Source organism: Cervus canadensis, chromosome 25 (genome assembly GCF_019320065.1).
Source record: "Cervus canadensis isolate Bull #8, Minnesota chromosome 25, ASM1932006v1, whole genome shotgun sequence".
NCBI lineage: Eukaryota > Metazoa > Chordata > Mammalia > Artiodactyla > Cervidae > Cervus > Cervus canadensis.
The window spans coordinates 25,932,722-25,958,880 of NC_057410.1; the positions used below are offsets into that span (position 1 = coordinate 25,932,722).

At 53.9% G+C, this 26,159-nt stretch overlaps 2 protein-coding genes across 2 annotated transcripts in view; one reads left to right on the forward strand and one right to left on the reverse strand.

Moving 5' to 3' along the window:
* FAIM2 (Fas apoptotic inhibitory molecule 2) overlaps positions 1-22,876 on the reverse strand; it is a 35,656-nt gene extending 12,780 nt beyond the window's left edge. Inside the window, exons 1-11 of the mRNA XM_043447375.1 lie at positions 22,705-22,876; positions 19,202-19,397; positions 16,021-16,124; positions 15,541-15,605; positions 15,043-15,096; positions 8,724-8,774; positions 8,392-8,431; positions 7,864-7,901; positions 7,232-7,319; positions 6,853-6,948; positions 5,154-5,207 (exon numbers count right to left, since the gene is read on the reverse strand). Coding sequence (XP_043303310.1) covers positions 5,154-5,207; positions 6,853-6,948; positions 7,232-7,319; positions 7,864-7,901; positions 8,392-8,431; positions 8,724-8,774; positions 15,043-15,096; positions 15,541-15,605; positions 16,021-16,124; positions 19,202-19,397; positions 22,705-22,719 — 801 coding nt within the window. The 5' untranslated portion in view covers positions 22,720-22,876. The remainder of the gene's footprint in view (positions 1-5,153; positions 5,208-6,852; positions 6,949-7,231; positions 7,320-7,863; positions 7,902-8,391; positions 8,432-8,723; positions 8,775-15,042; positions 15,097-15,540; positions 15,606-16,020; positions 16,125-19,201; positions 19,398-22,704) is intronic.
* Positions 1-26,159, forward strand: part of LOC122427692 (tubulin alpha-1C chain) — a 1,128,437-nt gene that overhangs the window by 541,578 nt on the left and 560,700 nt on the right. The gene's annotated exons all lie outside the window — the stretch shown is intronic.

A 26,159-nucleotide genomic window follows, 5' to 3' on the forward strand; every position in this document is an offset into this window, starting at 1 on the left:
GTTGCCAGAGGTCCTGAAACTGGCCAGGTGGCACAGGCAGAAGAGAGTTCTCTTCCCATTGGGCCTGTCACCTAAAGTCCTATTTCTGGTTTCTCCCCAGGTATCAGGGCTTGGCTTCATGATTTCAGGGACTGGGAGACTTCACTTCCCCAGAGAAGGACCAGCTCTGAGGTAGAGCACCTGCCCACAGTCATGCAGGTACAGAGGTGCTGCCACAGCAGGAAGGCAGCTGTCCAGGCCCTGTGGGCTCACTCCCTCTCTCTTTCTCCCTGCCTCAACTCTCCTGCTCTGTCCCAGACCCTGCCCCTTGCCTCACCACCCCAGCCCACCCATCATGCTCCCCTGCCTCGCTTTCCATCAGCTTCTACAAAAATGCACTCAAGGAGGGGGCAATAGAAGGGAGAGGAGAACGGGGCCACCCTGAGGCCAGAAACTTCCAACTGACTCACCACTTCCACTGGCATTTTGAGTGTGGTGCCCAGAGTGGGGTTACAGGGTAGGGCAATGGATAAAAACCCAAGCCTCTCGAGAATGTGCCAAGGCTAGTCAGGGTGAGGCCTAGGAGGGGCCCGTCCCTGCCAGCAGGACCATGGCTCCCCATCTCCCCATTCTCAGCCTAGTCCAGCTGGGAGGCCCTGCTATCCAAGACGGCAATCTTTCAGGGGAGGGGCTGAGGTCTGTAGGAGAAAGTCCTTTGCTTCTCACAGCCCTTCCAAGGCCCAGGCTGGTGGGGTTGGGGCGGTTCTCACTGGGGGCTGGGCCCTCCTCTAACACTTCTTTTCTCCCTTTTCTCACACATCCTCCCCGAGGCAGCAAGAGGGGCATGGATCGCTGAGTGAAACATCCTTGACTAGCTGCAGTGCTGGGAGTTCCCTTCACAGTGATGAGAATTCGTCAAAGGCTAGGGTAGGAGAAGGCAGGATGGACAGACAGAGAGACCAGGGGTGCTGGGCACCGGTTCTGGGGATAGGTTGGACCACAGATTCCAAAGGATAGAAGTGATGCTGGAAGCAGGATCAGATTGAGGTCAAGGACCTTCCGAGTTGAGGTTAATGGAAAGGCACGGGAACCTTAATTCTTATGGGGCTGGGCCTCTGTGGGCCTCCATCCACATGAAACTGAGAGGGAGGGAGCGGAATGAGTCCAGCGGCCCCTCCTCAACCCTCCCCACACCATGGGATGGGCTGCAGCTCTTCCTTCCTCTGATCCAGGTAACAGAGGGCAGGGGATGGGGCGGGGGACAGACGCCACTGCTCCTGACCACTGTTTACATGACTTGAAGGATGAGCCTGACTGAGGCCTGTTGGAGAGTCAGAGTGTCGCTCTCCTAATGAGACATTAATGGGTAATTAGGTGCAGTGGTTCCTCCTCCCCTGTGACTCACAGGAGATGGATGCCTAAGTCAGCTGTGCAGTCATGCTTTCTGTGCCTCACTCTTACAGTGCCTCAGCTGGACCTGCCTCTCTGGAGTCTGTTCATTCTGAAAACATCTAGGGGTGCCTGCTGCAAACCCCTAGGCTGTGGGTAGAACAGCCATCCACTTTTCTAGACACTGTGGGTGCAGCGACAAGCCAGCCAGACCCAAATCCCTGCCTTCAAGGAACTTAAATTCTGCTGGATGGAGACAATAAATAAACAAACCAGAAAAATATTCAGTATGTCAGAGGATGAGATGTGCGATGGAGAGAAATAAAGGGAGCAACCTATAGGCATGCCTACATGTGCATGTGTGTGTGTAAACACACTCAGCACACAAGACTATAAACAAAGCAAACATTGAAGGAGGGGAGGTGGGGAGCGGTGAGAAGATCAGAAGGAATCGACAGAGGCAACCATGGGAGCAGGGGCCTGGGGCTGGGAGTGAGCCTGCCATCCTAGGGAGCAGCAAAGATGCTTGTGGCTGCAGCAGAGTGGGTGACCAGGAGCGGGAAGCCATGAGGTCAGGAGGGTCTGCGGGCGGTGGGCAGCGATTGCTGGAGGCCAAGTGCAGAAATGCTGCTGCTGCTGCTAAGTCGCTTCAGTGGTGTCCGACTCTGTGCGACCCCACAGACGGCAGCCCACCAGGCTCCTCTGTCCCTGGGATTCTCCAGGCAAGAACACTGGAGTGGGCTGCCATTTCCTTCTCCAAGTGCAGAAATGATCTGACCAGTGAACAGGATCCCTCCCACTGCTGTGGTACAGGACACAGACTGCAGGGGGCAGCACCCACAGGAGACCATTCCAAGAATCCAGGTGGGACATGATGGCAACATGGCCGAGGGAGTAGCCATGAAGGCAGAGGAGAAGCAGTCAGATTCTAGGCAGAAGGTGGGGCCAACCAGATTTGCTGCTGGGCCAGTTGTGGGGTGTGGGGAGAGTGAGGATTTGAGATGTCATCAAGGCCTTTGGCCTGAGTGACTGAAAGGATGGAGCTGCCATTAACAGAGACAGGGAGGGTTGTGGGAGGAGCAAGCGTTCAAAAGAAGAGCAGGAGCTCAATTTTGTGCACATTAAGTCTGAGGTACCTATTAGATTTCCAAATGGGGATATGGAGTAGGCAACTGGAAATTCTAGTGAGGGATTCTAGGCCAGTGATGTAAAACATAGGATCATCATCCTAAAAAATGGTGTTCAAAGCCTTGAGATAGTCTGAAGTCCCCTAGGAAGCTAGGCTAGAAGGTCCACAGCCCTAGAACCCTCCAGTGTGACCCAGGAGGAAAACCAGGAGAGCTGGTGCTTGGATACCAAGTGAAAAAGATGCTTCTGGGAGGAGGGCACGAACAATTGTCCCAAATGCTACCAAGAGTCAAGCAAGATAAAGGACTAAGAAAGACCACTGGATTCAGTCATAGGGAGCCCACTGGGGACCCTGATGAGAACATTTAAAGAGGATTCAGGCTTCCCTGGTAGCTCAGCCGGTAAAGAATCTGCCTGCAATGCAGGAGACCCGGGTTTGATTCCTGGGTCAGGAGGATCCCCTGGAGAAGGGATAGGCTACCCACTCCCGTATTCATGGGCTTTCCTGGTGTCTCAGACAGTAAAGAATCCATCTGCAGTGTGGGAGACTGGGGTTCAATCCCTGGGTTGGGAAGATCTCCTGGAGGAGGGCATGGCAACCCATTCCAGTATTCTTGCCTGGAGAATCCCCATGGACAAAGGAGCCTGGTGGGCTACCATCCATGGGGTCGCAAAGAGTCAGACATGCCTGAGCGACTAAGCACACACAAGAATGATGGAGTGGAGAGAAGGGAGGAAGAGAGAAGAATTGGAGACAGCGTAGATTCCCTTATAAGAAGCTTTGCTCTACATGGGGGGACTAGGGGGAAGTGTGAGTTAAGGGTTTTTTGTATTGCTATTTTTTCATTTGGGAGAAATTAAAGCCTGTTTTTATGCTGATGGAAATAATCCAGTAGAAAGGGCAATACAGATGGTGCAAGAGAAAGAGGGGGAACATTGCCAGAGAGATCGCCCCAGCCTCTCCCCACTTCAAGCCAATAGAAGTTGTCCTCTTTGAGGGCGACGATGGAGGGTCTGGAAATGGCAGCAGGCTGGGCCCAGGACAACTGGGTCCTGCCCTAAATCTGCCCTTTACTGGCAGTGGGACTCTGTGCCAGCCCCTTAACACCCACGACCTCAGGTATATCTAGAAAGCAGGTCTTCTATCAGCAGCATTGCCTCCCTCCCTGGGATGTGATGGAGATCCCATGAGGTAATATGTGTGAAAGTGCTTTGTAAATAGGAAAGGGTGGAACCAATGGTTGGGATTATTTTTATTATTTCTAATAACAAGTGATTATTAAACAAATTTAAGGGATTACTGTTCATCCAACCCTACCTGTCTGCACAGTCTCCCCGCACAGCTGACGCACATGCAGCAGCGGGAAGCCAAGTACACTTCCTGACCCTCCCTCGGCGATTGCCCTCCTCCCACTCTGCCCTGCCTGGACCCCTCTTCTTCTTCCATTTGTCCCTGCAAACACCATTCTCTGAGGCTTCCCCAGTCTCACTCCCCGAAGTCTGACCCTCCTGCTTCCTTTCCTCCTAGGTTGACTCCCCTGACCCATCCTTTTCATTGAGATTTGTCTTCAGCAGGTACTATCTGCAGGAAGGGCTTCCCTGATGGCTCAGTAGGTGAAAAATCTGCCTGCAGTGCAGGAGATATGAGATGTGGGTTCGATCCCTGGGTCAGAAGGATCCCCTGGAAAAGGACATGGCAACCCAGTCCAGTATTCTTGCCTGGAGAATCCCCATGGACAGAGGAGCCTGGCAAGCTACAGTCCATGGGGTTGCAAAGAGGTGGACATCTCTGAGTGACTAAACACACACACATCTGTAGGAAAGACTGCTGGTCCAGGAACCAAGACCAATTAGTGTCATAGGATAATCAACCATCCTGCTTTGTCCAACCTTGCAGTTCCTAGGGGGTTTCCCCCCAAGAAGGGGGACTTTCAGGGCTGAAACCAGTAAAGTTCTGGGTCAACCAGGATGAGTTGGCACCCCTAGTCTTGACCAAGACTATGCTAGTTGATTTACCATTTGTTTTCTTATGTCTCCTGCATTGGCAGGCGGCTTCTTTCCCACTAGTGCCACCTGGGGAGGGATTTAAAGTCTCTGAGCTCAAGCTTCTCATCTTAATTTGAGAATAGCAGAACCTATTTTATAGAGCTACAGTGAGGAGTTAGTATATGTGAAGAGCTTGCTGTGGGAGAAGTGAGCGCTCAATAAAATATTAACTATCACTGTTATCGTTATCATCATCATTAACACTCTCAGCTTGGTGAGGGCAGCCAAGGACAAGTTCAATCTAAATGCATCTGTCACAGAGTACCTGGAATCTCCTTTGCTCCAAGAAGTCTTCCCAGATTACCTCCAGGAGACAGCCATGGCTAACTTAGTCCACCCTCACTTTCGTGCTCCCACAAGCGGCACTGAACCTCTCCCCAGGAACCAGGGGTACTTCTTCTCAGCTCTGTTTAAAGTGTCAATCCTGCTGTTACAACCTTCCATGCCAGTGCACAGGTCAGCTGATCTGTCTTGGAGACCTGAGTAGCACTGAGTCCCGCCCCAGCCCATTGATGCTCCATGGGGGTTCAGAGAAGTGGACTATGAGGAAGATAGGGACAGAAGAGGGGCCTAAGGAGGTGGTGGGGGGCTGAGAAGCGGGGTACACTCACCAATGTAAACACGCCTGCTCCCAGCACGGCATACACTGCGTGGAGCCAGGGCACCTGCAAGGCAGGCAAAAATATGGACTCAGGGAGGGTGAGGGTGGGCGGTGGAGGTGAGGGGCAGTGGGGAAGGGAGAAGGGCTCAGTCCTGAGAATGGAGGATGCAGGACAGACCACCCCAGTGGGGGCCCTCTCTCTCACCGCCCCCCTAACGCAGCCCCAGACCGAGAGGTCCTTAAACCTCTGTGTGCTCACAGGGCTAGGGAAGCCCCAGAATAACAGTGATCATGAGGGGCTGGCAGGGGAGCTCCTGACTGGCCAGCACTTCTTCACTCCACACAGGGCCCCAGGCTGAGGCTGGCCCAGGGGGACTCATCCTATAGGGCCCTGACATCCTCCCAGCCTGAGTCTGGCCGGGGGCTGCGCCCTCCTCCCAGTGAGCACTCACTCCTGTGCTCTCGGCCCCCCTGTCGGGACTCCCTTGCTCTGCCTGTGGGGGTGAGGGTCTCAGGGAGAAGCGGATAGACTTGAGTCTGGGGAGGAGGGGCACCTGGAGTCCTTGTCGCTGAACTTGATGGGATTGTCTGCCCCTGCTTCCCAACCTCTGCTCCCCCCGGGGGCCTCAGGGGCCCCTGGCCGTGTATGGAAACCTTGCAAGAGGTGCCAAACCAACCATGCCCTCTGTAGGGCCTTCCCCCAGAAGATTCCTGGAAACACAGGCATCCTGTGAGCCTGACCTGGGTCAATAAAGGGTTCTTTGACGCTCTGGGCCGCTTCCTGTACCCCCTCCCCCATCCTAGATACACAGAAGGCCCCCAGGCCAGCTCCGGCTCCTCCCTTTGTCAACAGGATCCTGGGAAGAGCCAAGGAAATGCCAGAACCAATCCTGATGTCCTGGACTGGGAGCCAATACCTGGGGGCTGGGTAGGACGGGGTAGGGGAGGGGCAGTGAGGAAGGCTGCCCTTGGTCTGGAAGGCAAGGGGTGGTGGGGACCAAGAGGAGCCCGGGGGCAGGTACAGCACTGGGTTTTCAGCAGGGGTCTAGTAGCTGCTCTCTTGGGTTCCCAGGATTCAAATCCCCTCCTGTGATGCCCTTGGTCTGCCCCTTCTCCACCTGCAGCAGTCCGAGTGCCTGGAATAGGTCACTGAGCCCTGAGCAGTCCTAGCTGGGTTTCCTGGGCAGGCCAGACACAAAGAGCTGAGATTCGACTGTTCCCATGGACACCCTCATGAGGTGAGGGAGTGTTCTGAGCCCTGCTGTCTCAATTTCCACCTGCCTGGCCAGCCAGATCCTGCCCCTCTGGACTTGACTGATGCCCCCAGAGTCCCAGGAGGCCTGTCCTCAGGGCCCCTCTGGGCTTCGGAGCCCCATGGAGCTCCAGAGCCCCTCCCCTGCCTAGGGTTTAGAAAAGCTCCTAGCCCTCCGCCTCAGCCTCACCTCCACCCTAGCGGGGAGGATGGGAAAGGTGAAGCCGGATGTGGCTTGTGGAGCGGGCAGGTGCCCAGACCTGTCAAGAAAAGCCTGTGTTTGCTTACACTGCCAACAAGCCCATGGAAGGTGCCAGGAGCGGCAGGACTGGATGGCAGGCTGTGAGGCCTTGGCTCCGGGCCTTCCCTGGAGGGAGCAGGAGGAAACGGCACCCTCGGGCCAGCGATCCCTCCCCCTTCATCCCCAAGGGGCCGGCTGGGAGACCCAGAGACTCACATATTGGAAGGGCAGGAGGATGGCCAGGATGAGTCCGCTGAAGAAGAGAGTCATGAGCAGCACGAAGAGCACACCTTGGCAGGATGTGAAGTCGAACTGCAGGGATGGGATGAGTGTCAGCTGCCGGGCCCCTCAAGCCTGCACAGGGTGGCTCGGCATTCCCTTGGGGCCGTGGCCAGACAGTGCGCTGGCCGGAAGGCTGAGGCCTCTGGGGCAGGCTACCTTCCAGGGCTCACCCCAGAACCTGGCGTTCCTCCCCATCTACTCCAGGTGCCCTCCCCACAGGCTTCTCATCCTTGTGACCTCTCCCCAGCCAGGGATCCAAGCTCGGAGCCTGCACCCCACCTGCCTTCCCGGGCCGGCGGGCCCCAGAGCTGACCTTGGTCTGGAAGCTGAAGACGGTGACCGAGAGGCAGACGAGGGCCGTGATGCTCAGGCACAGCAGCACAGACGTGGTGTTGTAGTAACTGCAGGGCCCGCAGACAGGGGCTCAGCTTCGGGGCAGGGCTTCTGGTCTCCCCCGGCCCTCCTCCCAGGCCCACCCCCTTCTGCAAGGACCTGATCCCACCACCTGGGGCCCCCACCTTCTCTCCTTTCCCATGATCCTCCCTCTCCTGCCTCCCCATCCTTTCTACTGGGACCCAACCTCCCAACATGCTTAAGACTCGAAATCCTGTTAGAAGGATCCTGAAGAGGTGGTGATCGGGGGGGTGGGGTGTGGGGGTGGGGCTTGTACTGGTATATGGAGGTTGCTTTCAGGGAACTGCATGATCAGGAACCTGGGGTCCTTTCAGCTGCAGCTGGAGAAGTGTCACCTTGCTCTCCTCCATCTCCCACCCCAACCCCGCCAGCCTGGCCAGGTCTTGGAGGCACCGTCCAGTAGAATGCAGGAGGAGTGAGCTTGAAGTCAGCATTTCCTACCTGCCTGCCCCTCCCCAACACCTGCCTATCCAGCGCTCCCAGGAGGGATAGAGTTTGGGGCAACTCCCCCATTCTGCCTATCTGCTTTACCTGGACAACATTCCAGTGAGGTAGGCCATGGACAGGGTCTGAAAGGAGAAGAGTGTGAGGGAATGGTGGGGCCCAGACACCTTCAAGAGCCTGCCTGGGTCTCCACCCCTTGTGTGTGCCCCTCAACTCTGAGTCCGCTTTGGGCACATGTGCTTACCTCCAGGCCTTCATCTGGGGAAGGAGGTCCCAAAGGGCCTTAAGCCAACTGTCCCTTTGTTGTTTTGCAGCCCTGTTCTTTCCCTTTCCTACAACCATCCCCCTTGTTACCCACAGCTCTAGGATTTCCCACACAAACCTCTTAAAAACACAATCATAGTGGAAAGAGAGAGTGGCTGGAGTGAAGAGAGAAAGCTCATTTGAAAGGAGAGGGTGAACTGTCTTTGAAGAAAAAGTGGGGTGAAAATACCCCTGCCTCCCTCAGTGACCTCATCTTGGCTGTTCCCAACTCCTGGCCCTCGAAACTCACGCTGCATCCGTCCTCCCTCCATCACTACAGCATCTGTTCCCAGATACCCCCACGTCACTTACAAAGATGGTCAGGAGGATCAGGTTCCAGGGGAAATGCCTCCTGTAAGGCAAGCCGCCGAGTTCAGAGAAGAGTGGGGTGCAGGAAGCACAGACTGGGGCTCTGGAAATTCACCCCCCTCCTGGGGCACATCCCCATGGGCCCCTAGCTGTCCATTCACCCTCCCCTCACCTTTGAAGTGCCAAGGAAACAGGGGGAAAGGCAGGCCTGCTTAACAGAGTCCAGAAAATGGGACTCTCTTAGGGTGCAGAGTACTGGTGGCAGGCAGGACCGGGGCCAGAACTTCCAAAATCCTGCTCATGTTCCCACAAGTTCCCCCCTCCACTATCATTACCTGGGTCCAGAACAGCAGGCCAGGGTCAGGTAGGTCGCAAAAAACACAGCACTGTGAGAGACAGACAGACGGGGAAGTCAGCTGGTCTTTCCTGAAGGCTTTCCACTCAGTTCCCTGCTCAACCCACTCTCTGCCCACAGGGCACCAAGCAGGGTGCTGCGGGGCAGGGGCAGGGGATTGGTTAAGCCCACAACCATCCTAGAATCTTGTAACAGGCCGGGTGATAGTCCAGTTCCAAAAGAGAGGAAGGGGAATAAGATGAGCCTACTGCTAGAAATAATGAATCTTGGGTGCCGTAGGATAGCTAACCACCCAATCCAAAGTGGTTTTCCTCCAGATAATATCTTATAACTTGTGTGTGTGTGTGTGTGTGTGTATACACAAACATATATATATATATATACATATACATATATATATGTATATATATATGAGCTTCTCAGGTGGCCTGGTGGTGAAGAATCCACCTGTCAATGCAAGAGACACAAGAGATGCAAGTTTGATCCCTGGGTCGGGAAGATCCCCTGGAATAGGGAATGGCAACTCACTCCAGTATTCTTGCCTGGAAGATTCTATGGGCAGAGGAGCCTGGCAGGCTGCTGTCCACAGAGTCGCAAAGAATCAGACATGACTGAGCATGCACACATGCATGCATATATATGTGTGTGTATATATATAGTTTCATATATGGAGTTCATATAGTGTTTTCTATGTGCCAGCCAGAGAGAACATACTTTATGAATATTAACTAATATAATCCTCACATCATCTCTGTGAAGCATGTTCTTCACTTTATAACTGAGGCTCATTGAGGCCAGCTGACTTGTCCAAGGTCACACAGCTACCACACGGCAGAGGCAGGGTTAGAACCCAGGCATTCTGGTGCCAGAGTCCTCGCTTATAACCACTACCCCACACTGCCTCCTTCAGGCCTTTCCCTGGACCTGTTGCTACTTGTAACGATCTTGTTTTTCCTGCCAGCACCTGGCACAGTGAGAAGTACCTATGGCATGAATTTCTGAACCAGGTGGCCATGTCCACCAGGAGACTGGCAGGAAGCTCAAGTGAAACCCAGAGACAAGGACTGAGGATTGAGGATTGAGGATTTTCTGGAGAGCAGTGGAGATGGAGACCAGTCCAGGAGGTGGGAGATGAGGGCTGAGGACCCAAGGGTGGGGCATGCTCATGCCTACCTAGATGGGTGCCAACACCAATGCATGGGCTCCAGTTCCCAATGTGCCATCAGACATGGCACCTGTCATCCTTCCCCATCTTTCTCCTCAGTTCTCTCACCCATCCCCTATGGCAGCAGTGCCAACCATCCTCCTCCATCTTCAAACCTCCCAGGCTGCCTCACTCTCCTGCCTGGTCTGCCCTGATGTGTCCCAGGAAGATCTGAGATGAGGTGGGGCGCCCCTGGCTCCCTGTCTGCCACCTGGAAACATTGTGTCTTGGATCTCTGTGCCCTTCCTCCTGTCCCTCCTCTCATCGCAGACTAATCCCCCAAGCCTCTGGGTCCCATACCCTCCCTTGTCCTGCCATTGACTACCACGTCTTCTCCCTCACACACCTCCTCAGCTGTTCTCCATCTTTAAACAATACCTTTCATGGTTCTTGCTACTGCTACTTTATCCACCCTTACAGCCAAGCTTCTTGAAAAAGTTGTCTCTGTTCACAGCATTTTCTCCATCTCATGATCACTCCTCAACTCAACAAACCAGCCTGAGCCCCAGCTTTGCAACATCACTATGACCTTGTTGAGTCCAGTTGACACTTATCCATCCTTATCTTTCCTGGCTTCTCAATATCTGATCTCTCCCTTATTGCCCTGGTTCCACAATGACATAGCCTTAGGTCCCCGCCTAACTCCCTTGGTCACTCCTTCTCCACCCCTTTCAGCACCAGGTCTCTTCTGTCAGGCTGTCTCCCTTCCTGCTCCCCTTGGGTGCGTTCACTCATTCCTAGGACTCCTTTTATCAGGCAGATGCTCGTGACTTGCACACCCATATTTCTGATCTAGAATTTCCTTCTCAACCTCAGACCTGAATAACCAACTGCCAACTGGACAGACACATTTAGAAACATGCCCAACACAGAAGGTTAGAATTGAACTTGTCCTCTTCCTTGCTCCTTCTTGGGAACCCCCCATTGCAGCTTTGGAGTCACCCACCCAGCAGCTCAGTCAGCTGTAACTCCCAGCCTGCTACACCCAACTAATCACTTGGACCTGTAAGTCCTCTACCTAGGCAGCTCTCAAATCTGCTCCCTTTTCTCCATTCCTGCAACCACCCTTTTAGGTTGAGCCACCTCTGTCTATCTGGTCCTTCTGCCTCCAACCCTGACTGCCACTCTCCAAGCTATAGGCAGATCCCATCATGTGACTCTTCTGTTTAAAATTCCAAAGATCTGGCAATGTCTTGCGTGATCTGCTCCCCGCCTACCTCTCCAGCCCATCCCGCACCATAGTCCGCCCCTCCATCTACCCTCTCATCACCCTCCGCATCCTCATAGGGTGACCACCTCCCTCTGCCCCTGATGGAAAGGACTGACTGGCGAGGATGCCTGTGACCGGGGCTGGAGGGGCTTGCTCTGTGCACTGTGGACAGAACTCAACCAAAGCCTGCACCTCATACACCACAGGCCTGCTCATCAGATCCACACCCAGGTATAGCATCTGGAACGACCTATCATCTAATCCTCAGCCTGGCACGGGTTAGGCGATCTTTAAATATTCCTGGATGAAAAACTTAGGGAATGCAGAAGTTGAGACAAGCCTACTGGATTTGGTGAACAGGAGCCTCTGTCTTCACCCTTCCCTGTTCTTCAGTGGTTCTCAATTGCTGCATCCCTGTTGTCATGGTGATGGAGGGGTTCTCAGTGCCGTGACCAGGGCTGCTGCAAGACATCCTGCTCTGTGAGGGACCGTGGCATCATCCTGCCCCAGCTGTTAAGAAACACTCCAGCACTTGCTCTCTTTGGGTCCCCCTTGAGTCACAGGTCAGTGACTTCAACAATAATGATAATAATACCTTAGTCTATGTGTATCCTGGGTGTGGGGCCTGTCTCCCTGGCCAGACTGGACGCTTCCTGAGGGCAAAGCTCAACCTCCTTTTCTCTCCAGTCTAGAGCTCCTCAACCCTCAAGATGAGTGGTTGGGAGGAAGGGCAGAGGGACGGGTAACTCGGGGGCAGGTCACCCCTGGGGGCAGCCCGGGGACGAGGGACCTCGGGAGCCTGACCCTCACATTTCACATCCCAGCTCTGGCACCACTATCGCGTGACCTTGAACAAACTACTTAATTGCAGAGCCCCAGCTTCCTGCTTTGTAAAATAGGAATACTGACCAATTCACTGGGCTGCAGTGAGAGTTGAATGGCAGCATCCAGTCCAGCCTTGAGCACCAAGGCCTGGTGAAGGGCAGGGACTTGAAGATGAGAGCTGTTGTTATTATGACTAGATCCTGGCTGACTGACAGCTTCCTGGAGACGCTGGGACCCACCTCCCCCCCACTTCTGGGCTCACATTTGTCCTCCTCTGCCTGGCTCCCCCACCTCCAACACATGGTCCTTACTCCCCCCGCTGCAGGGAGGCACGAAGTTCCTGCTGCCATGGCTCAGAGGAAGCAATCAGACTTGATTGCAAGAGCCCACTGAGGAAGGTAACTGGGGCCTGGAGAAAGTGAGGGCTGGGGGTGGGGGTGCTGGTAGGAGGCCATCCCAGGGAGTGGAGAACGAGTCACAGAAGGAGTGAGAGAAAGACAGACTCATCAGATCCAGGGCCCCAGGGCCTGAGCTGGAGCCATGGTCTATTTACAGAATGTCAACACAGAGGCACGAGGCTCAGGTGGAGGCCAACATCCAAACCCAGCATCGTCTCCCAACTTACGCTGCTCCGGGACCAGTTCCTGACTGTGGGATAGGCTGCTGGGCACGGAGGGGACGTGCAACAGCTTTGCAGTCAGAAAGACAGGCTTCAATCCTGGCTCTGCTGCTTAGGAAGCAACATCTTCACTCTGACCCTCAATTGTTTCATGTATAAAATGGTAATAATAACCGTATCTGCCTGGGAGGGTTGTTGTTAGGGATCGAATGAAAAATATCTGCAAATCCCATGGCACAGTGCCTCATACAGAGAAAAAGACCTGTTTCATTTTTATTCCTATTAACGGCTTGGTACTTGGAGGGGGTGAGACCCACTAGATGTCAGCCCTGCTAGGTGTCCGACCCAGAGGCAGACTCAGGACCAAGGTGGGGAGGGGGCTGAAAGGACAGAGCCACAGGCTGGCTCTTTGTAGGACAGCACAGAATCTCAGTGGTGAATTCATCAGCACCATTAAGGCTTTGCCATGATCCATGGAAAGCACAGGGCCCAGACCCAATTCCGGCTTCTCTCCACCCCCATGCATCCCTAAGCCCAACACAGCATCTCTGTTTTCTGCCTGGAGATGCTGAGGAGGAAGGATGCTAAGTCTCCGCATTCAGAGGTCAGAGTCTCACACCCGCCCTCAGTGGGTTGACTCTGCCTCCACTTCCTGAGCTGCTTATTCTTGGATTGTTCCCCTGCTCCATCTGCTCAGGGCACACAGTCCTGAAGACTCCCCCACAGAAGGCCTGACGAGGGGTCTGGCAACTCCACTCTCGAGGTCTCAGGGCTCAGAGGCTGCCAGGAGGTGCCGACGTGCCGGGAGTCATGCCAACCCGCCACGTGGGCCGACTGGGGCGGCAGTCCCTGGGGCCTCATTAGCTTTACCCTCATTAGTGTCCCTGGTTCCCCTAGACGCTTGCCTCCCTGCCTGGTCTGCAGACAGGCCCTCTGTCCTGCACCCTAAGAAAGGCTTTGGGTGTGAATGTCTCCTCCCCTGGGACCCCCCAGCTTGGGGCTCTTAAAGAGCCCCAGAGGCCAAGATGTCTCCTTCTTGTCAGTCTCTGGGCTGGCTTATGTTATCTCAAGGCCCACTGTGGGACTGTTCTGGGCTAGGGTGATCCAAGAAGCTCTGGGCTGAGCCTACATTTTCCACCAGATTCCTATTCAATAATGGGCCTGGGACAGCTGTAGTACTCAAGCTCCTTGGGTGGGCATTCGGAGCCTGCATCCCAGAAGGCCCACTGCTCTGTGGGGTGTCCCAGATTCCCCTCCATGGAACCTTGCAGTGCTCTGCCAGCCTGGTCCCTAACTCAGCAAATGTACCCCGTGCACTCCTCCAGCTCCCACACACGCTTTTACTTAAGCCACTCCAGTCCCCAGCCCTCTTGGCCCCCGCTCTGAGGTACGCGTCCCCTGACGTGGACTGAGGGCTGCCCCTCCTCTTTCACAGGCTGCCTGGCCCTGCAGAGGCTGCCTTCCCAGCAGCCCCAGTTCCGGCCTGGCCTCACAATGGGTGCTGAAGGAGGCTTTGCTGACAGTAGTTCTGCTTTGAGCCTATGGTGGTCCGGCCTGGCGTTATCCAGAACAATTTCTTTTTTTTATTATTATCTTATTTATTTATTTATTATTTATTCATTTATTTGGCTGCACCAGGTCTTAGTTGCAGCATGTGGGATCTAGTTCCCTGACCAGGGATCGAACCTGGGCCCCCTGCATTGGGAGCTCAGAGTCTTAACCACTGGGCCAGCAGGGAAGTCCCCAGAATAATTTCTTAATTGCCCACCTGGGAGGGTCAGAATAGCCTTCTCAAGTTACTTGCCATGTTCCTTGCAGCGTATAGGCTAGGCGGGAGCTGACTGCTCGAGGGGAAGGGAGTCTGCCAAGCAGAGGGATTAAGAGTGCAAGCCTCAACCTGAATCTTGGGTTTGAACCCCAGCTCCACCACTGTCTACCTGTGTGACCTTGGGCAAACTCAACCTTTCTGAGTCTGAGTTTTCTGAGGTAATTATACCCAGTAGACCTGAGCAAATGCAATACTGTACATCAAGCACAGCGAACAATGCCCAGCCCTTATTAGGCACTTTATAAGTGGCAGCTATTATGATTAATAATTCGTAAGCACTAATAACAACTATGTTAATAAGAGTAGCAACATTATTATTAGTGTAGGCCAAGGTGTCCCAGCCCCCTTCTGCTCAAGGCCGAGGTCTGGGTCTCTTCAGCCACGACCCCAGCTCCACCCTTCCCTCCTTATGCAGGCTCCAGAACCGACACCCCTCTCTCTCCTCCCCCTCAGACATAAACACCTCATAAGGGCCCTTCTGGCCATGCTCCTGTGAGGACAGTCCCCATGGCATGGGGAGAGGCCATGGGCTGGGACTTGTCAGCAGAGACCTTCCACCCTGTGCCGCCATGGGGGCTCCCGGTGAGGGGGGTGGGTGGTGTGGAATACTCACTAGGATGCCCAGTACCAGCCTGGGTTGGCCTGGACATAGTCCTTAACGGGGTCACTGCAGAGGAGGGAGGAAGAGAGAATCCAAATTGACCCTCTGTCTCCATTTCTGGTTCTACATCTGCACCTGTCCCCCGCCCCCAGTTCACAGGACTTTCTCTCCAGAGAAAGAAAGGAGTGGCTGCACCCCTGGTGGGGCAGGGGACCCCAGCCACAGTCTTGGGCTGAGACGCGGACATGCCTGGGTGTAGGGCTGGTGTGTCTGAGAGGAACGGCTGCTTCACAGACACTCGCTGGCCGGAAAGCATGGGGCCACCCCCACTGGATGAAGGACCCCTCCATGTACCCAGTCTAAGGTTCTTCCCAGCATCAGGGGGGGCGCTGCCCTGAACAAATATCCCTAGGCAAACATCCCCAGCCCTGTCTGATGCTGGATCCCCCCCTCAGCCCCAGGCCTGGGCCCGCCACTCCTGGAGCATACTGGTCCACATGGTCAACTCACCAGAAGGTAAAGAGAGCCACGACACCCAAGGTCACCAGCAGCTGAATCAGCAGAATGGTATAGACCTGGCGACAGGAAGGGGTTCCTCTCAGCTTAGGGGACCCTGTTGGAGGCCGGGGGGCTCAGGCCCCCAGCCAAGATCAGGTGGGCCCAGCTTCCTGGTGACTCGATCTACCCTCCAGACCCGCATCCTATGCCCTCCACCCTCTATCTTCAGAGTCACTGGGAGGAATCCAGGCCAAGAAGAAAAGAGAGCAAAGACGCTCCACAGCCTGCACCCAGGGGATCTGGAGAGAAGAGTCCAGGTGTTCAGGCACAGCAGGGGGTGGTGGATGCCCCCATTTACCAGCAGGTACTATCAGCTGGGATCACAGTGAGGGGGAGAAGGGTGGCCTCCGGGCAGAGGGTTGGGCCAGGGGTTTCTCGAGCGGATTCTCCCGCCTACCCTCCAAGTCTGGGAGAGCTGGGGGAGGTAGTTACCTTTCTGATGAAGACTCGGCGAACCTTCTGGTCATCCCAGCTGAAGGTGGTGAAGAACTCATGGTCTCCAGTGGGGAAGCCACTCTCATAGCTGGAGCTGCTGTCTGGGTGGCAGGGGGAGGGCCATGAGTGCCCCCACAACACACATGTGAACACCGCCCTCCACGGCCACCCGCTCAGAGCATTTGTCAGACTGGCTCCCAGGACCAGGCGAAGCCTCTCTCTCCAGCCCCATTCTCAAACCTCCTGCCCCACCCCATCTCTTCCCACAGAGCTCCCAGACCTTTCCCAGGGTGCCTCTCACCTCTGTTCCGAATCCTGAGAAAGAACTGTCTCCCCACCCCCCTTCTTCCTGCCCCCACCCCCAGCTGGGGCTCCCTGGGGGCCACGCTCTTTCATAGAGATGCGGCCTTTCCCTCTTGTGCCCCCCATCCCCCTCCCCGGACACTCTAGCTCCCTCTCGACTGAGACTCAGAGAGGGACAGCCACTCCCCCAGGGCCACCTTGCACATCCCCAAGGTCATTGGTCCAACCCCAGGTTGCTCTGAGGCCCTTGGGGTGGGAAGTGGAGACTCCTGGGAAGATCAGACCTGTTGGTACTCTAGCTGGGAACCAGAGAAGGGCAGTGATTGGAGGGGAAATAAAGTCAGGTGAAGTTTGGGAGCCTGGTCCTAGAACTTAGACTTTTAGAAAAGCATGGGCTCCATAGGAAAACATGTGGATCAGTCCTCAAGACTGCCTAGCTGTGTGACCTTAAGGGAGTCACCAGCCTTCTCTGAGTCCCTTCTATGATAGAGATCGGTGATACCCACCTACTGGCGATGAAACAAGATAAAAGTGAAAACTTTGTGCCTGATGCTGACCACACCAACCTCTTCATCCTGCATCTGGGTCATTTCTAAGGCCTCAAATATGTCCACTCTATTCTCCCCAACTATCCCTACCAGCTCTCCCCGACCTTACCCTCCACCACAATAGCCTCTGTCTTGGTCTTTCAAAGCTGATGTTGGCACTGCCCTGCTTCAAGTTCTTTGATGGCTCCCCACTGCCTTTTGGGTTTCCCCGGTGGCTCAGATGGTAAAGAATTTGCCTGCAGTCCAAGAGATGGGGGTTCCAACTCTGGGTTGGAAAGATCCCCTGGAAAAGGGAATGGCTACCCACTCCAATATTCTTGCCTGAAGAATTCCATGGACAGAGGAGCCTGGTGGGCTATAGTCCACGAGGTCACAAAGACTCAGACAGGACTTAGTGACTAACACACTGCCTTTTACTCAAGTTCCAGTTCCCTAACAAAGCCTCCTCAGCCTCCCATAAGCCCTCCAGCTCCACTGCACACTGCTCCCTGCTACTCTTCTCCAGCGGGACTATATTTTTTTCAGTGATATTCTCTCATGCCTCTGAGCCTCTGCATATTCTTTCTTTCAACCTCGGACACTCATTTTCCCACCTCTTCACCAAGCTAACACATGCCATCCTTCAGGACTCCATGTGGATACCCCTTCCTCCAGGAAGTCTTCCCTGACTGTCGGGCAGGTTAGTTGAATGGCTGAGGCCTCCATCTCCGCACCTGTTTCCTTGTGTGGTGGTTGTCCATTTACTTGTCTACACAATCACTTCTGTGAGTGCAGGTCTTGCAAATCAATGCATCCCTAGAAATCAGCTCAGTGCCAGGCACGATGCCTGGTGCAGGCTTAGGAAATGTTTGTCATCTGCCAACTAAAATGAGCTGCTTTCCTCCGCCCTGACAGTTCTGTGGAAAACATTCCTTACGGCAGCCATTCCTGGCAACCAGGACACAGGAAGTGGGGAGGGAGGTGGACTCATTGCCAGCCCGGGGCTTGAAGACCCTACACCTCTTATCCTTCACTCCTCTGTGTACTGTCTACATCTCCTGCCAAAGCCCAAATGTCCAGACCACAGAGGGGGAGAAAAGGAGAGAAAAAGCAGTCCTGTGGGTATCAAGGGCAGTAGGAAGGGCTCCCATGAACACCAAACCTTCGTAGGCCCTCCAATAGGTCACGGTGGGGTGGGTCTGCTTGGCCCGAGGAGCTTTGTGGTGGGAGGTGCGAACCATGGTGGCCACTCCTTGTGAGTCAAGACTCTGTCTGAGGCATTGTTCTTGGGGTCGCTTCTAGAATTCTGTTGGGGGTGGGGGTGGGGACTCAAAGTGGGGGAGGGGATCGAGGGGCCGTTGAGGGAGGTTGAAGGGGCTGAGGAAGACTTCATTACAGCTCATGGGGGCTTGTATGTTCCCAGCCCTGAGGCAAAGTTTCCCCAGGCTGCTCAGCCTAACAGACGGGTCCCTACCAGCCATGATTCTTAGTCTGCAAGGAGCTAGCGTCAGCCTGCAAGGGTCTGCTTAGGAACTGTACCTGACTGTGAGAGATGCTAAGGCTGGTGTGGGTTAGTTGCTCAGTCGTGTCCGACTCTTTGCAACCCCATGGACTGTAGTCCACCAGGCTCCTCTGTTCATGGGATTTTCCAGGCAAGAATACTGGAGTGGGTTGCTATGCCCTTCTCCAGGGGATCTTCCCAACCCAGGGATCGAACCCTGGTCTCCTGCATTGCAGGCAGATTCTCTACCCTCTGACCCACCAGGGAATCCCACTACAGCTGGTATTTGCTTCCAGTTAAGGCCTGGGGAAGGGAAAGAGTCAAGGAGAGTGATGGATGAAGGGGATCCTCAGGTCGGAGCCCCCAACAACCCTGGGGCCTCCATGCACACAGGTTTCAGATCAGCCTGCATGTAAGCAGACTGCATCCCATTCACAGGAAGCCAGTCCCAGTTGAGGCCACGGTCAACTGTGGTCTTGCACTACTTCTTCCTGTGTCTGCTCTAACCTTGCCCACTCCTACTCTGCATCCTTTTCTTCTAGACCAGCTCCTGGTTTTTCTCCCCCATCTGTTCCCTCTTTTTGTCCTAGCTCGATGACTTGGAAAAAACCCCTCTTCCCTACCCAAGAGAACTGACTGCAGAAACTGTATCTCTCTTTTCTCATGGAGTTCTCCTTGACCAGGTAGCCTTAGAACAGTCCTCCAAATCCCAAACCTTTGACATCACAGCCTCATCTGACAACCACACAGTGCAACTATTTCTGGGCAACTTCCTCCTACACAGGTTTTTTCATACGGGCCCACTACTTTCCCGGAGGCTCCTGCCTCCAGGAACCAAGAGACTTACTAGGGTCCACATAGGCCCAGCTGGGGTGGAGAGGCATAGCCGGGGGGGCCGGGGGGAAGGCTCCTGCCTTGAGCCCCTCCCCAGAGGTGGCCTCCTCATAGGAGGGCGGGGCCGAGGGCACTGCCGGAGTCTCTTTCTTCTCACCATTCGCCTGCTGCTGCCCCTCTGTCCCGGGGGCCTTGTTAGCCACGGAGAGCTGTGGAGGAGAGGCAGAGAAAGTCACCAGGGACAGGGCACCACCCAAGTCCTCCGCACCAGCCCCTCCACTTCTGGAATTCCCCCAGGTACTTTTTCCCCTTACTAGAATGACAGGGGTGCAGACAAGTTCCCCTATTTTACGTGGGGTATATATACAATGGAATATTATTCAGCCTTAAAAAAGAAGGAATTCCTGTCATTTGCAACAGCATGAATGAACCAGGAGGACATTATGCTAAGTGAAATAAGCCAGACCCAGAAAGGAAAAACTGGAGGATCTCACTTATACATGGAACCTAAAATTGTCAGACTCACAGGAGCACAGAGTAGAATGATGGCTGCTAGGGTCAGGGGGTGGTGGGGGGAGTGGGGAGATACTGGTCAAAGGGTACAAAGGTTCAGTTATGCACGATGAATAAGTTGTGGAGATCTAATGCACAGCATGGTGGCTAGAGTTAACAATACTGTATTGTGTCCTTGAAATCTGCTGAGAGAGGGTAGATCATAAGTGTTCTTGCCACCAAAAAACAAAGAGAAAATAACTATGTGAAGTGATGGATGTGTTAACTAGCTTGATTGGGGTGATCATTTTGCAAGTTACATGTACATCAAAATATCATACACCTTAGATATATACAATTTTTTTTGTTGTTTTTGGCTGTGCCATGCGGAATGTTCTCCTACCAGGGATTGAACCTACCCCCCCTGCAGTGGAAGTGTGGAGTCTTAACCAATGGACCACCAGGGAAGTCCCTATATACAATTTCTATTTGTCAATTCTACCCCCAATAAAGCTGGAAAAAAGAATCTTCTTATTTTATGGATGGGAGAACTGAGCTCTAGGAGGCTTGGGGCTGGCCAGAGGCACACACATGGGAACAGGGGTAAGAACTGAGGAAGGAGGAAATTCTTAGGAGGGCCCACCATTGGGGGTCACTGTCCCTGGGGCAGTGCCCGGCTCTATACGGTTTCACCTTTTTCCTGGGGAGCAGAGAAGGGCCTCGCACAGAGTAGGCCCTTAAAAAATATTACTCAATGAAAGGTTCTCTCACTGAATCGCCCTGTTACCTTGTTAACTATATTTTGATCCCTGTTTTTAAATGAGGGAACTGAGGCTCAGAGAGGAAGAATGACTCAAAGCCTGCCATGGCCCACTGGGCTGCAGAGCCCAGACACAATCCACTGGGACTGGCCTCTTTCTCCTGGGCTGGAGATGACCAAGGAGGGCAGGGATTTGGAAATCAGGGAAACAGAAAGAGGAGAGGAGAGGGGGAAAGGAGGAAGAGGAGCAGGGACTGCAGGGGAGTGGAAGGGCAAGAAGCCCTTGGCTAAGAGTCCATTTTGGAAATCTCATGGGCTTCCCTAGTGGCTCAGTTGGTAAAGAATCTGCCTGCAATGCAGAAGACCCAGGTTCAATCCCTGGACCAGGAATGTCCGCTGGAGGAGGGAATGGCAACCCACTCCAATATTCTTGCCTGGAGAATTCCAAGGACAGAGGAACTGGCGGGCTATAGTCCATGGGGTCGCAAAGAGTTGGACACGACTGAGTGACTAACTCTTTCTTTCTTTCTTATTGGAAATCTCAGCCTCTTTCCCTTAAACCAGAACAGAATCAGACTGTTACTAATGGAAGGGAAAGTGCCTTGTTCAGCCCCTTCTGTCATCTTACAGACAAGGAAACTAAGGCCCAGTGGGAAATGTCCCATGGAGGATGACAGGCCCCCACAATGTACAAGTTCAGCTTTGGTGAGAGGATATAGGCTTTGAGGGCCCGAATGAGGCTGCCAGGGAAGAGATGACTTGGGAGGCAAGGGTGGTATGAAAAAAGAAACCACACCAGGATATTCTGCTTCTGTCCAGCCCTGGGGGCCACTGAACTAGAGGGGCCTTTTCCATCATCAGAAAGCCTGGGAGCAAGCTGGGGTGTGGGGGGCGGAGGAGGCAGGGGCAATACATTCATCCCAGGACAGGAAGCAGCGTCAGCAAAGTGACTGATGGAGGCAGGGGTGGGAAGTGGAGGGAAAGAATCCGCAGAGGGGGGAGTGCTTCATTTTCCCCATGGTGAACCCCCACCCCTCGATCCTCAGGGAAGGGCCTCAGAACCCAGGCCTGTGGGAATGGGGTCCTTGTTTATTTGCTTCCCTCCTACTTGCCAATCCCCTTCATCACCCAGATCAGAAGGGTCATGCCCAGGAAAATCCACTTCAGCCCACCAGAACCAAGGTCCTCTGAGCCCAGACCCAGAGCTCGTGCCTGGGAAAGGATTATCACCTCTGACTTCAGCCCAGTCCACACTGGTCCTCCTCACCAAGAACCACCCTGCTGACCAGACCTCCCAGAGAATCCTGGGCCCTGCCCTCCCCACATCCAGCATTCCCAAGTGAAGTCTGCCCAAATGGCAGGAGATGGTATCACCCAATGACATCATTTTTTTGGCCTGATGAGCTTGCAAACAAGGAAAAAAGAGGGTCTAAGAGCCCAGGAAAGATGCCATTGGCTCTGAGGCTCATCTCTGAGGAAAAAAAAGTGGGAGCAAAAGGGAAGCCCTTCTTCTGTTTCCTCTACCCAATCCTTAGCACCACCCCGGAGGACCTTCTTCCTTTGCCCAAGGCCCTGATGGTTGTATAATTCCACAGGCTGTCAATGTTACATAACCCTACTAGGCCAGCCAAGCCTCTGCCCCAGTCCCCCTCCTCTGCATTTCAGGCCTAAAACAGAAACAAAAAGAGAAGACGTTTTATCCGGTCCCATTCAGTACCATGTCTGGCCAAAACCAAAACAAAAATTAGAACATCCTGAAGCAGGGTTGCCATAGTAACTCCTCAGCCACAGGGGCTGTATCCAGAAATGGAATGATGACAGGGAGTTGGAGGGGGGGTTTCTGTGGAGGGTGTAAAAGATGAGTATAACATGGTTGGGGTTGGGATTGGACAAAAGAGGGGGATGCCACATAGAGACTGCCTCTCAGGGCTCATCCTGGGGATACACACACACACACACACACACACACACCTCCTCAGTTGACTCCTTAAGGAGACCTGGGCATCTGTGAAGGGTCCTGTGATGCCAAAGCATGGGTGGAATGTAGATGGAGGAGAGGAGAGCCTGATGGGCAGGAAGAGGCCACAGCCCATTCCTTGAAATGGGCCTTTTGGTCCTCTGACTTCAGCAAGGACCACCCAGGACCTTCGCACAAGAGCCAAGCACAAGATGCTTACAGTGGTCCAGAGGGCTTGCTTAGGATGACAGGGAGATGGGGGAAACCTGAGGATGGAGGATGGTGCAGGTGGGGGAGATGCCGGTACCTTTCCCTGGGTCATGGTGCCGTCTCTCGGGGAAGGGGTCCCTGAGGCAGAGGCGGCCGCTCGGGTCACCGCAGCCTGCCTGCGTCTCTTCCTTTCTCCGCGTGGGTTCTAGCAACATCCACTGCAGCCGGGCCAGGCGGACCGGAGCGTACCATCCAGGCACGGGGGGTGGGGGGAAGAGGGGGCGGGCCAGGAGGCTGCTGCGGAGGCCTCTGCGGAGCTGCAGGCGGCAGAGGAGAAGGCGGAGGAGCACCGCCCCCTCCTCCCGCCCCCTCCACCCTGGTACCCTCACCCCCGGGGGCCAGGGAGCTCAGCGCTGCGGCAGTGCCCAAGTGGATGTGTCCGCGCGGGCGGGAGCAGGCGCGGGGACTCCGTGACACCCGACCAGCTGATGCTGCCTGCCTGTAACTGGAGCTGGGTGACAGGGCCTTATCTCTGCACCATCTCTGCCGCTGACAGGCTCCATCGTACCTATGCCTTTCCCCCCTCCCTATTTGGATGCCGCCCTGGTTTCTATCTCCATCTCCACCTCCCCTCTCATCATCTCTGTTTCGTCATTCAAGCTGGAGTGGGAAAAGTCTCCGATGTCTTGTCTACCCTACTGTCTCCCTGGGCCCTAAGTTCCTGTGGGCCTTTAGGCAAACCATGTGGGCCTCTCTCCTTGCCTCCCTTTTCTCACCTGTGAAATGGAAGCAAGAGGCCCCTCCTGACCTTGTCACAGAGACATGGGCAGTGGGAGGATGCAGCTTCTATTTTTTCTCAACCCTGCTGGGACATTTTACCAGATCTTTCTGGAGAGGCCTCTAGTTCTGTCTCAAAACCTTTCCACCCCTCTACATTGCTCCCTTTTTGCCTCCAATCTCAGCCTCCACCACCCCTGTTATCCATCTCCTCCCCTTTCCAGAGCTGGTCCCACCCCATTCCCCAGTCTTGTCCTTGGGACTCGGCCATCACTGGGCCCTGTTTTCTGCGGTTGCTGCAGTGTTGGTGTGGGATTTGCAACCTCAAGGGCTGGGCTTGAGTCCCAGAGTAGTCACCCACTGGCCGTGTGACTTTGACAAAGCTTTAACCTCTCTGAGTTGCAGCATCTCCTGTGGGAAGGAGGCTAACAGTGGAGCTCTGTCCATCCTAGATGTACTGTGAGACACAGGGGTGATGGTGGTAGAAGCACACTGAAGACCACAAAGGGCTGTGGATTTTTGAATTATCATTATTTGAAGAATCTCCTTTGAGAGTGTCTTGAACTGCCCCAGGGTGAGGACTCAGAGATCTGCCTAAAGAAGGATCTGAACCCTGAAGGTTGGGAGGAGAAAACAAGATTTGGTGCAGGTGGGGGTGGCCTCCTGCCTTCTGCTTCCTTGTCGTCTCCGGGCTTGACCCGCCTAGTGACCAGAGAGAAAGCAGGGCCCTCGGCTGGCAGGTAAATTGTTGATGTCTTTTTGCCACCTCCACTCATCTGCCATCTCCCACTCCATAACTACCAACTTCCCACACACTTGCTTAAACCTGGGCCTCCCTGTCCTGAGGCTTTGTCCGCAGCCCCCCACCCCCACCCCACAGACGCAGTCTCCTCCCCATGCCCCTCCCTGTCCTGTCACTCTCCTCCCCAGCCCTTCTCCCTGACCCCTTCTTCCCACAAGCTGCCTCCTGGCCCTGGCACTGCTGAAGCTCTGCCCAGCATTCCAGGTTCTGGCCTTCCCCTCCCTCCCTCTCTGATCCTGTGTTCCAGAGCATTTTCCTTCTCCTGTTTGGCAGCTTAAGTGCCATCTCCTCCAGGAAGCCTCTGTGGCCCCTAGTCTGGGTTGGATGTACTCTTCTATACTTTCAGAGTGCCCTGACATAACACCTGTCACGTGGTACTTGGAGTTTGTCAATTTCCCCATTAGTCTCTAAGAGATCCTGTCTGTAGCAGTTTTTGTGTTAGCAGGGCTGAAGACTGTGCCAGGCATGTGGAATGAATGAATCTTATTACTGTTATCCAGACGTACAATGTTATGCAGAGCCTCAATTTACTTAGGCCTTGGCATCCTTCTGGGTTTGTGACTCTTGCCTACTCCTTGTATCCCCATTCCTCGGCTGTAGCTACACAGGCTTCTTGGCTGTTCTAGACTGGATCAAGCATAGCTCAGGGCCTTTGCACTTACTCTGTCCTCTGCCTGGGATCTCTACACACCCCCACTTTCTTCGCTGCCCTGCTCAGACATCATCTTACTAGGGGGAGGGATCTTCCTGATGTCATACAAGCAGCCATGCCACGAGTGTACGTGCACTCAGTTCACTGGACGGTCCCCTTTTCCTGACTCAGCTGTATTTTTTCTCATGGCAAGTGTCACCTCTGATATTTATTTTTGTTTAGTTTTTTGGTCTCTTCTTCTCCCATCAACTATATGAGAGGATTCATTTTGCCCTACACCCCTGGGTTAAAATAGTGCCTGGCATGGATGTAGTAGGTGCTTGATAAACATTTGGCTAAGGAAAGTGCAACATTATATACAATCCTCATATTCTTCAGACATTTTGACATTGTCAGTGCTATGATGTTTCTCAGATGTTGGACTCTATGACCTTGACGTAGAGTTGGACTTGTTGACTCTTGACTTTGCTTATATATGCCATTATGTAGTCTTCATTCATCATCCAGAAGTTGGAATGCTTGTCTAGTACTCCATTGGCCTCTGGAGGCAGTGAAGTCCAGTGATCAAGTTCACAGACTTGAGAGTCAGGCGGCCTTGGTTCAGATCCCAGCTTCTCTACTTGAAGACTGTCTGACTCCAGACAATTACTTCCCCTCTCAGAGTCTCAGTTTCTTCATTTGTAAAATGGGGGACAGTGATAGTACTGACTTCACAAGACTGTAGAGAGGCTGAAATGATATCTGTAAAGGGCTTCACACAGTGCCCAGCACATAACAAGTTCTCTGTAAGTAAGCTATTGGGCTTCCCAGGTGGCTTAGTGATAAAGAATCCACCTGCCAAGCAGGAGACACTGGTTCAATCGCTAGTCCAAGAAGAGCCTCTGGAGAAGGAAATTGCAACCCACTCCAGTATTCTTGCCTGGGAAATTTCATGGTCAGAGGAGGCTGGCAGTCGCAAAGGCTCTGTGGGATCTCAAAAAGTTGGACATGACTTAACGACTAAACAGCAGCAACAAGTAAGCTATCAACCTTAAAAGTTACACAAATGTTGTTGAATGAATAATTAATCCCCATCCTCATAAAGCACTCTGTTCCACTGTTATTCATTCTTGATGTGTGTAATGCTTACCTCTGTGTGACACTGTGTGGGGGACAGTGATTCAAAGAGGAATCAGATCTGCAGTCTTTCCTCAAGGAGGAACAATCCATCCCGAGCACGTTCAGAGCTCACCCCCATGTAGCATGAGGGCTGGAGAAAGTGTAGTCGGGGAGGTTAGAGGGTGGGGTGTCTGAAGGGATCCAGAAAGGTAAGGAGCTCCCC